The following is a 12,245-nucleotide window of genomic DNA, read 5'->3' on the forward strand; positions in this document are numbered from 1 at the left end:
CAATAGGACTTTAGTTCCACTAAAATGTTAATGACCACTCACAGAAAAGAATCTCAGCTTCAAGCAGTTTATGATTGCAGCAGCAAATTAAAATCTTGAACTAGTAATTTAGGCCTATTTTAGTTTTATCTTCTTCAACAGCCCAAGTTCTAATTCTAGAATCTTAAATTCTTTCTTGAAGATCCATTTTACAACATGATACCCAAGTTCCAATTTTTTTTTTTTTACCCTCCTCAAAACAACAGAGGCGTCTCAAACATTTCTATGCGCAGGTAACAAAGGGAAAGAAACCCAACCCTCACTTATTTTACACAGGCTCTGGGGTATACTGATCGGTCCTCACACCCTTTCCTGTTCCAAATCTCAAGTAAATCACACAGATAGCTATGTGTACATATCCCCTGAAGTCTATTAATACATTTAACTTTAATTAGTAACATGCAACTCTATTAATGGATTACAACCTGAAGAAATACTACTTCTACAAATGTTAATTTCTAAAGTTCCAAGTCTCAAAGCCTGTGAAGGGGGACAGGAAGACTCGACAGGACAAACACCCACACACACTCATACACTCTACCTTCCGCCAGTGCTGTATGTTGACAATTCCACCTTTATTTTAATTCCCCTTCTGCACAGCAGTATCTTCCCCATCCTCAAACAGCTGAACCTAAGATCGACTGTTCAGAAATTTCAATAGGAGTTAAGTTAAATGTGGGGAAATATAGGTTTTACTACCTTATACAAATCAGAAAACGCTCAATTAAAAAAATAAAAGATGCTAAATAGTAAGAGTGGCTTAATGTGTAAACTAAGAAAAAAAAAATCCTGACTACCTGGACCTAAAACGGAGGAGGGGGAGAAGGCAAGCTCATTTCCTTTCATTAAAAATCAGAGTGCAACGTCTATAGTTAAACAACTTTATTAACATAGTCAAGCAGTGATTAACATTCACATCTATTATGTCACATCATACAAATGTAAATACAAAATTACTACAGTACAATATATATTCTCTGCATGATCCAAAATATTTGGTGGCCCCAAAAAACTCTCTTTAAAAGTCAGCAGCTTATCAAAAATTAAAACCGTATTCTATTTAAAATGAAGATCTGTTAGCACAGAGTTAGAAGGAATATCAATCGAGTACATTTGGAGAAGTTGCAGGAGGATATGTTTGAAGGACACATTCTAACATAGTGTGGCGGTACAGGAAACGTCAGATTTAAAGCTTTGAAGCATAACTCATACAACCTAAGTTGTCAGCAGAAAGATCCAGTTACTTAGAACTAAAGCTAACACTACTAAAATTATTGCACCCAATGTTAACATGAATAGGAGAACTTTTATAGTATGAAGTGAAGCCATTTACCATGTTTAAATATCTCTTCTCACAAGATGATAATCTATTCAGTAAAATTAATTATACAGTATTGTCTAATTATTACCTCCATACAAATCACTCAAGCTCAGTTTGGTTATACATCCACAAAGGAAAACACAGTGATGAGGAAAGTAGAGCAGAACCCCTTTATGAGGCTGGTAACAGGAGGGGACCAATACTGCCTTTTAGGCTAACCAAGTTATTATAGTAGGTTTTAAGAGAAAGAGAATTAGATAGATATAAGACAGTTATTTCTGCATAACACCAAGCCATAGCATAACAGGATTCTATTGTAAATAAACAAAATTTGTAATAATAAAAGGAAAACTACTGGTTTTCTAATTAGTGGCAGCCTACCTTGGCAAACAGATCTACAGATCTGGCTTGGTTTTAAAAAGGTGGGGAAAAAAAATCACTACTTTAACTTTCCTCAAAATCATGCATGCACACATTTAGTTATTATGCATCTTTTAAAAAAAATACACATACAAAACATTCTGGGATACAAGCCACAATAGACAGTTGCTGTCATTTAAATGTATACTTTAGAAATTAATGTAACAATCAGACATAAAGATTATCTACATAAGTAATGCCAATGTGGGAAAGGTCTATGTAAGACTTTATACAGGTGAATGAACTAACAAGGATGTAAAAATTTGAAGACAGATTAGAAGTATCTCCATGTTTAATACAGTGTGAAATGCACTAAGTTGGTATACAAAGCTACTGCACGGTATCAGTACTATATAATATTGTTAACACAGCCTGTTATCGATCTGTTTTCTCATCTAGATTATCCCAGGCCCTTAACCATCCGAGGACGGGTTTTCTTCAAGATTCCAATGCTGTACTTCATTAATAGTAACAGTACCAACAATTAGTGTGTGCTACCCTCTCCCTGTATTATTTGCAAAAATAATTCAATAAGCAAAGCTGTGTTTTAAACTACTACCAAAGGAAGGATTTAAACTGCACTTATGCATGACACATTCTTCTCCTGGGAAGAATGTTTTTGCACCGTTATCTGTTAATACATTCAATATGAATAATATAGATTAACTATATGAAGCAAAAAACCACTTTTTCCTCATGGCAAAGGACTTACATTTAGACTGAAGGGTTTAAGACACGGTTGTATTCTGGCATTTCAGCTACACAGAATAACTTTACAGAGGGGAGACAAATTCCCATTCTGCTATTTTGAGGATTTGGAAGAAAGGAGGCCCAAATTTAATTCATCTTCAGACAAACCTGCATGCAAAAGGCTTGTCAGAACGATTTTATATCACTCTGGTCTGCTAAAGGAATTGGGGGAAAAAAAACCAGAATAAAAACAGAAAGGAAAAATAAAACGGGAAGATTCTCAATGAAAGCCATTAAAAAACAAAGAATGTAAGTATGATGACCCTTTATAAGCCTATGTCATCAAAGCAAAATTGATACAAGAGTATTCACCTGAGATAAAACTTGTATCTGAAATATTTTATAACTGAGTAGACAAAGCATTTCAAGAAGAAAGTCAGTTGAAATTATTTTTAAAATATACATCTGATTCTATTTTACAATATATGCAATTTAAGCAATTCAGATCAATGAAAAAGTCTTAACCAAAAAATCACAGTGTTTATATCAATATGTTACTTACAAAATGTATGCTACTTGTTTTGTTTTTAGTATGTAATGGCTTGGTTAAGTGTTTTAAAACCTATTCTTCTGAAATCTAACTTGCTTATTAACAAAATCAAGTAGCAATAATGTAAAGCATCAGAACTGGCTCTTGAAGACTATTTACACGTTGATTATTTGGGAAACAACCAACCAACCAAAAAAATATAAAACTGATTACTTTTTACACAGTATGAAGTCACTGAAGAGATTAGACAATACAAAAAGCAAAACGCTTTCTTGAATAAATGAATATCTATGGCACTAAGTTCACTTGCTAAGGGCTGTAACATGGAACTGCCAAATGTGCACTTAAATTATATTAAAAATACACTTTCTGTTTCCAACTTAGGTTGATCAGCAGCTTTTGTTCTGTTAGAATCCTTCAAAGAGAGAAGCTCAAACAGGAAAAAGAAGGCATATATAAAACAGTAAACACTGACCTCCTGAGGTTCCTACAACATAAAAATATTCAAGTAGAAAATCTACATCACGTAGCAGCGGCTATTTTTATGTAGTTGAGCACACTAACAGCATTTTAGTGTGTAAGGAGCAGATGAAGTAAGCCGTGCCTTAAGCATGCCAACAGGCAGAAACACTGGAATGTAACAAAGACAAACTCACAATTTCATAGACATTCAGTCAACATTCAAAACTATTAAGACTACACCACAAGAATTAAGTTGCTTTATATATATCCCATGATGTATTAGGTTTTATCAGAACAGTAAATGCTGAATCAGAGCTTACCTCAAAAGATAACTTAAATGGCTTCTGCAAATTCCTGTGCTATACTATGTTATCTGAAATATAAATCAGGAAGAAAACAATAACCTCAAGGGGGAAAATACACACAAAAAAAGCCAGCTCAATCTCAGGTTGCCAGTTGTGTTTACTTACTTTTATTTTCTATTTTAAAATTAAATTTCCTTGAAATGTAAAAACGGTCAAGTGACTACAAAACTGGGCACATTCTTATGTTACACATCTGCCTAACTGGAAACTTAATTTTTCAGACAGGTGACAATATTGCTTTTAGTCAATACAGAATTGTCAATCACAGGTCCAGATAAACTTAGTTGTTTTGATATATATTTGTTCTACTGTGATCATCATCAGAGAGGAATTTGGCTATTTCCATTTAAAATAGTTGCTAACACAGTTACCCTACTAAGGTATTAAAGATTAACTTTGAGCTCCCAGTGATGCAACCGAGCTAGAGAGTAAAATGCTACATCCCCTCTGACTCCAATTCACAACTTTTTAAAAAAATTGGCTGTTATAAAATGATTTAATTTCAGGCTCTACAGACTGAAATTTGCAAAGCCAAAGTAGAAGTAGGTGAAAGAACATGTTAAAAAAACAAACACACACATACAAGAACAACCTTTCTGCATGCTACCATGCACTTGAAAATTTTTGAAACAGTATTTTTAAATTCACACACACATAGCTCAAACTTCAGTGCAATGGCTGTATCATTCAAAACTTTTAGAGAACAGAACCATGCAAAGAGGAGCAACTGCTTATAAAAATGGTTACTCAGGATTTATTCTGCAATGCAAAGGTGACAAACTAAAATATAAAAAGGCTGTTATGGCTTAACATTTTTTTGTTGCAGATTAAATATGCAGCATCGAAAAATGGAAAGGTGTGGCTTTGTCTCTGACCAGCAGAGTTAAAAAGAAAATTCTCTCCATTTTTCCTTCATCATCATGGGATACACTGTTCAGGCAATCCAAATTAATAAAGATTTGCACTTTCATATGGACACAAGATCAAGTGTACCAGTTAGGTTTTCACATTCACAGTATATAAGAAAATACACATGGAAGGAAAAGTAAAGGGTTAACTTAACAAGGATTTATTCACAGGAATACATGTAAGTAGAGAAAATAACAGAAAAGCTAAACAAATGAAATGAAGAGGATCCAAACCAACTTTCACTCTGTAGCTTTTAACTTGCACCCTGTGTGCATATATTTAGGGCACAGAGGGCCACCAACATGCGCCAATACAGTGTAGGAACCCTGCATTACATCCATTAACTTAAACATATCTTCAAGATCATGCTTTGAACAAAAGAATAAAAAAGGAAAAAAGGAAAAAAGAAAGCTTAGAAGGCAATATGTTGAGTGGGAATAAACATTGAAATATAGCAATCATTTTTCAACTTCTACAATTGTCTTTATGTGCCAACTAACATTTATGCAGCCTTTTACAGATCTTTTACCATGTATTTTGAATTTGAGAATTTCTGATAAAATCACGAGTAGTATATAACCATGCAGAAAGCACATCACACTGACAGCACAGAGGCAAAGATTTTGCACAGGTATCAGCTTTCCACATTGTGCAGGTTACACACAATACAATATCAACCTTATTCCTAACAGATCCTAAGCAAGGTATCTCAAGGCCTAGCTGTAAACTACAGGACTTTATAGATCTATAGTCTTAATAAAAATAAAATCCACTAATCTTAAAAAGGAATTTTAAATGCAGGGCTAACTTGAATTGGTAAACTGCAACACAAACTGGCGCAACATAGGTAAAATGAATACCAGTGTCACTCTATGTGATGCAAGCATGCTACTTCCCCACTAATTTAAGTCACTTTCAATCACTATGAGCCAGAATGCATGCCTGAACCTTAAACTGCACTTTAAGTTGTGGCCTAGAAATTAAATCTAATGAAGTACAACCATCAAATTATATCCACTACATTAATGTTTTAATGCAAAATTAACATGTCCTCTTTAGTTTGATATGCCCAACCCCACCTACTCCCCTCTCTCCCTGCCCACCCCACGAAAGTAAAAGGAGTGACTAATTTGGCATTTCATAGGGTGCTTCATTTCTTAAATTTGTTTTATTTCCACCTTTTTTTCTGGGGTACTTTAAACTGTAACTTCCAAGAACCTGCGTCTCCCGTGGGACGGCAAGCTGATTCTAACTCTATTAGCTTTGTCTGTGTAGTTCTTTATCAGCATGCAAAACCAGACCCCACCAAGTGGGAAAATTTAATATAAAAATCTTTAAATTAAAAAAAAAGAGCTTCTTTACTGTTTGTAACCCCCATTCTTAGGTTTCCTTTATTGTGCGCTATAGGATTTTTCCTCTTTCTTATCCCTATGCATCATTTATATGGTTCTTGTTTTGGTACAAATCCCCATAATATTCCAGAATGTACTGTTTTGTGAGTAGACTGATAGATTTTTTTGCTTCTTCACATCCAGTGCAGAGTTGTAATTGGAGACAGATTTCCACCCACAAAGGCTCCAGATGTTAAAACGTTTCCCAACATCGACTTAATACAGTGACGGCAACACCTCCCTCCCGCCCCTCCCAGTAGGGTAGGGATTGTACTGCATTCCCTACTGGGTTACCCTTCCCCCCTGTAAAGGGTAACATTTTCCCTGGGTGCAGAGGCTCCCTCAGAGTCTCCAAGACCGAAGGACCTGTAAGAAAAAGAACATCAATTTTATCCTTCTCTTTTCTTTAAAGATTAATTAATTTTATTTGAAAGGCAGAGCTAAACAGAGAGAGGGAGAGACAAGAGATCTTCCATCCGCTGGTTCACTCCCAAAATGCCTGCAATGGCCAGAGCTGAGCAAGTCTGAATCCAGGAGCCAAGAGCTTCATCTGGGTCTCCCACATGGGTGCAGGGGCCTAGGGACTTGGGTCATCTGCTGCTGCTTTCCCAGGCACATTAGCAGGGAGCTGAATCAGAAGTGGAGCAGCTGGGACTCAAACCGGTGGCATCGCAGGTGGTGGCTTTTAACCTGTCACACCACAACACCAGCCCCTCAATTTTATCTTCAACAGCTCCCTCAATGCCAGCACAACACAAATCTAATCAAAGAGCACTGTTATTAAAAAGAAAATAAGACACTGAACAAACTGTCTACAGCCTCATTCATTATCACCACGCTGCTGCCTTCTTCTATGGGCTCTGAATGTCACTGCATCAGATATGAAAACAGGCCGAGCCGTGGAAACGGAGAGGCAGGCAGCCCTTTGCAGAGATGAAATGTGCCCTGTGTGATGCTATCCGGAGTCTGCAAGTTCACGGTTACTGCTGCTAGGTTAGAAATGTGGATGCTGAAATCTTCCCAGACTGTGATAAACGAGCAAACAAGATTCCAACATAAAGTACAATATATATTCTGGCTTCCAGTCAAGTATGCCTCCACTCACGTCAAAGCCTTAAAGAAGCGTGTGATAATCCCAATTCACTATATGTTCCTAACCCTTACTGAGCCAATTTAGTGTGCTAGCTAATGTACCAGGTTCTGGAATCACACACAGTACAGAACTTAACCAATAAGGGACCTGAAGCAAAGAGATCAGAATGATTAGCCCCGTTGAAGTATAGAAAAACCCAAAGATCAAAGAGTCCAAGTGGACTTTGTCTTCTATCACCCATCCAAATCAAACTGAATCTTCCAGTAATTATTTTAAAACAATGCTGGACACATGGCACATGTTACTCAATAAAATATATATAAGGGTTGCGTGCTGTTGTGAGGGCTCGCTTTTCATTTGCTGGCGCCGCGGCTCAATAGGCTAATCCTCCGCATTGCGGCGCCGGCACACCGGGTTCTAGGCCCGCTCGGGGCACTGGATTCTGTCCCAGTTGCCCCTCTTCCAGGCCAGCTCTCTGCTGTGGCCTGGGAGTGCAGTGGAGGATGGCCCAAGTGCTTGGGCCCTGCACCCCATGGGAGACCAGAAGAAGCACCTGGCTCCTGGCAGTGCGCTGTCCGCAGCGGCCATTGGAAGGCGAACCAACGGCAAAGGAAGACCTTTGTCTCTGTCTCTTTCTCTCACTGTCCACTCTGCCTGCTAAAAAGGAAGGAAGGAAGGAAGGAGGGAAGGAGGGAAGGAGGGAGGGAAGGAGGGAAGGAGGGAAGGAGGGAAGGAAGGAAGAAAGGAAATATATATAAGGAATGTGTTAAATATCATCTACTGAGGGGCTGGCTAGGCTGCCGCCTGCAGCTCCAGCACCCCAAATGGGCACCAGTTTAGGTCCCAGCTGCTCCACTTCTGATCCAGCTCCCTGCTGATTTGCCTGGGAAGGCAGCAAAATATGGCACAACTGCTTGGGCCCCTGCCACCCACATAGGAGATGTGGATGGAGTTCCTGGATTCTGGCTTCGGACTGGCTGGTGTGGCTATTTGGGGAGTGCACTAGCAGTCTGAAGAACTAATTCTGTTTCCCTGTCTCCGCCCTGCTCCCATAACTCTGTTCTTCAAATAAACAAACAATTAGTTAGCTAACTATGCAAATATTAATCAAACAAACAAAACTCCCAAAACCAAACCATATCTACTGGGGCAGGTGTTTGGTGCAGCAGTTCAGTAGCCACCTGGGACGCCAGCATCCCATACTGGGGTTTCTGGTTCAAGTTCTGGCTACTTCCTTTCCAAGTTGTATTCTTGCGAATACTACTGGAAAAGCAGTAGTTATAGCTCAAATACTTGGGTTCCTGTCACCATAACAGAGACCTGGATTAAGTTCCAGGCTCCTTGCTTCAGACTGACTGGTTAAGCCGTGGCTTTTGCAGGCATTTGGGGACTATAAACTAGTGAATGGAACATCTTTGTCTTTCTGTCTTTCAAATAAAACAGGGAACAAATGTATCACTCAGTGAGCCAAAACCTAAGTTTTAACTCTACTTGGACTTTCCCTAAATATAGTAATATGGAAAGTATTTGCTGTATCAGTAACTAAATTCTTTCAAAACTCAAATATTTTTCACCCCTTCAATTTTTTTAAGATTTTATTTAACATTTACTAGAAGACAGAGTTACAAAGAGAAGGAAAGACAGAAAGAGAGAGCTTCCATTCTCTGGTTCACTCCCCAAATGGCCACAACGGATGGAGCTGGGCCAGTCCAATGTGGGTGCAGGGGCCCAAGAAGTTGGGCCATTCTCTGTTGCTTTCCAAGGTACATTAGCAGATAGCTGGTTAAAAAGTAGACCAGCCGGGAAAAAAAAAGTAAAAAGGCTGGCACTGTGGCTCACTAGGCTAATCCTCCGCCTGCGGTGCCAGCACACCAGGTTCTAGTCCCAGTCAGGGTGCTGGAATCTGTCCTGGTAGCCCCTCTTCCAGTCCAGGGCTGGCGTCTACCCAAAATTCCTTAAAATAAATTAATAAAGTAGTTTAAGCAGCGTCAAGAAATCCAACCTGGATTTCTTTCTATCTAGGACTGAAAGGAGAAGTCACTCATTTTTTTCATTTTTACCTTGTTTGCTAGCTCTTCAAAAGAATTCAAGGGACCAGTGCTATGGCGTGGTAGGTTAAGCCTCTGCCTGTGATGCCGGCATCCCACGTGGGTGCCAACTGAAGACTTGGCTGTTCCACTTCCAATCCAGCTCCCTGCTACGGCCATTGGGGCCATTTGGGGAGTGAACCAGTGGGTTGAGGATCTCTCTTTGTAACTGCCTTTTAAATATAAAGCAATTCTTAAAAAAAAATTGAGTCTTCAAGTAAGTAATTAAAAAACTCAACATAGCATGATCTGAGACTACATGTTATTCAGACCCCCACGGAACACAAAGGCTTTTAATCATATTCAGCATTTCTAGGCTATAATTTTTCTTCACTCTGAAAATTTTAAACTTGTTTTAACTTACCCCTAATTTTGGGACTGCAGCTTAAGTGTATTCAATTAAACACCATAAAAAGCTGCAAGACGCTCTTTTAAGGGAAGAGGAAACTGGTCAGAGAAACGCCTCCAATTTTCATCCCCAACTTGATTTTTAAATCCATGAAGGATCTACAAAGAGTAAAAAACTATTAATTTATCAATAATAACAGGGAAAAGCTCATATTTGCATAGCTTATGAAATAAATTACTACAGATCTTACTGCTTCAAAGTTTCATTGTTTTGAGGTTGTAATTCTCAAATTTTGCTAGTTTTTAAACGATTCCAAGACATGCCTAAGGTTCTTCACAGCCCATGCTTAAACTCTGCTTTGACAAACTCAGCAGCCTTCGACCTTACACTAATGATAAACCAGCAAAAAAGGTGTAGAATTCACCAAAATAAAACTTTTTATGTTGAGTTTTTCAAACTGAAAATACACAAGCTTTAGGTTCATTGCTGAAATTTGGTTTACTAATGTTGACATTAGGGAATCCAAATGTGTAACTGTATTTCACTTCTAAATCTGTTTCAGCTGAGTGCTGACAAGAGTTAATCAAAAGAGGGCATTTAACAAAGCAAAGAACTATCTAGTCTCATCCCTGAGAAGACCATTTAGACTTACTCTGTTCCAGTTTCAGACTATCCTCAAATTGCAATCATCCATCTGTGAAAACATGCTATTTCCCCTAAGTGAAATACTGAGCCTACATAGATTTGTTGTACTGCTTAGCTATACTGATCACAGACTTAACTTTAAAAAGACCCAACAAGTATTATACCAAGGATAAAGGTTACCCAGATTATCAATTCCGACTTGAAGAGTCTAAGTTTCATATGGAATATAGAAATAATTTAAACTTTCAACTAGGATTTTAACAGTCCCAAAATGAGACACCATAAAGACATATTAGTTACCTTACAGAACATGTCTCTGAGGTCATCTTTTGGGTTAATCCATGATGCAACAGCATCACAAAAAAATATAAAATCCTGTGAACAAACAAGAAAGACATATTTTATATCACATCATATTTTATATCACAAAATGAAAGCAAACCTATGTCCTACCTATAAATGTTTGTAGCATCAGAAATGGATTAAAAGCACCATATCAACATCAATATATTCCTTCATATACTGGATAAAAACGCAATTTACTTGGGGGTTAGGGCTATGGTGTAGTAGGTTAAGCATCCGCCTGCAGCGCCAGCATCCCATGTAAGCACTGGTTTGAGTCCCGGCTACTCCACTTCTGATCCAGCTCTCTGCTATGGCCTGGGAAAGCAGTAGAAGATGGCCCACATCCTTGGGCCCCTGCACCTGCGTAGGAGACCTGGAAGAAGCTCCTGGCTCCTGGCTCCGGATTGGCCCAGTTCCGGCCATTGTGGCCATTTGGGGAGTAAACCAGCAGATGGAAGACATCTCTGTCTCTACTCTCTATAACTCTTTTAAATAAATAAATCTTTAAAAAAGAAAATACAGTATCAGGTATCTCTAAAACACATCTGAGACAAGCAAAGTTCCTAAGCATCAGAAGAAAAAGACAATGCTAGAAGGTTATTTTGTGAGTAGAGGCTTTCTCTCAAGGTATACTGGCTTGTTCTAATTGAATTATTAATGTACTATGAATGTGAAGTAAAACAATTTTCTTCAGTACTAATTTGTATGTTTTCAGTGTCTATTGCCTGTATCAATGCAAACTGACAGGTGGGTCCAGAGGTTTCGACTAGACTCATGTTCAACACTGCTGACAAATAATTGAAATGTATCATAATGAAGGTAATTTCTTTTTTCTTTCCTTTCTTTCTTGAATATTTATTAAGTGAAAGATAAAGCTCCCAGCATCCAGGAGGAACCCTAAGAAGGTTGCCCAATTGAGGCAATTTCAATGGCTGATTCAGCATTTGATTTTATTCACTATTTCTAAGTTCAATTCTAAGTAACATGAAGACAGTATCCTCAAACTCAGCAAACTGAACGGGAGACATGTACAAAGTAAATAAATGAGGACTGAACGCAGATGAGAGAAGGGCCGGCCCAATCTGAGAAAAGATATAATAATACCACTCTCAATCTGCTAACACTATTTTATGACCAAAAAAAAGATTTAGGAAGTAGGAGCTGGCACTATAACTTCAAATCATTAAGAAATACAGGCATTTTAAATGTAGAATTTGTTTTAATGCCTTTGAAAAAACTTTTAATATTTTTGAAATTAAAGTCTTCTTCCCTTAAAATTCAAAACATTACAAAATTAAAAACAAATCCTTTAACTGTCTTACTTGGATTACGCCACTGGGATTCACACTGATCATGGTACAAATCCCACGGAATGCTGAATCCTTTTCCTCATTGTCTCTTATGTTTCTCAGAGAGGTGCACCTATTGAATTATAGAACCGAGTTTAGCATTTAGGAAAAATGCAGGTTCAATTACAATACTAATGGACAGTATTTAATGGAATAAGCACCAGAGATAGATAATGGTTATATTAAGAGCTTTCAGAACACTTAGTTTCATCTTCTTACACTTCCTGTAT

At 37.9% G+C, this 12,245-nt stretch overlaps 1 protein-coding gene across 4 annotated transcripts in view; it reads right to left on the minus strand.

Moving 5' to 3' along the window:
- Positions 1-906: 906 nt before the first annotated feature.
- Positions 907-12,245, minus strand: part of TNPO1 (transportin 1) — a 91,822-nt gene continuing 80,483 nt past the window's right edge. For all 4 annotated transcript variants that reach the window (XM_051833248.2, XM_051833251.2, XM_051833249.2 and 1 more), the window contains 4 exons: positions 11,989-12,088; positions 10,622-10,696; positions 9,692-9,834; positions 907-6,513 (listed from right to left, as the gene is read on the minus strand). In XM_051833248.2, the coding sequence (XP_051689208.1) occupies positions 9,727-9,834; positions 10,622-10,696; positions 11,989-12,088 (283 nt within the window). In that variant the 3' untranslated portion in view covers positions 907-6,513; positions 9,692-9,726. The remainder of the gene's footprint in view (positions 6,514-9,691; positions 9,835-10,621; positions 10,697-11,988; positions 12,089-12,245) is intronic.

This window comes from Oryctolagus cuniculus, chromosome 14 (assembly GCF_964237555.1).
Source record: "Oryctolagus cuniculus chromosome 14, mOryCun1.1, whole genome shotgun sequence".
NCBI lineage: Eukaryota > Metazoa > Chordata > Mammalia > Lagomorpha > Leporidae > Oryctolagus > Oryctolagus cuniculus.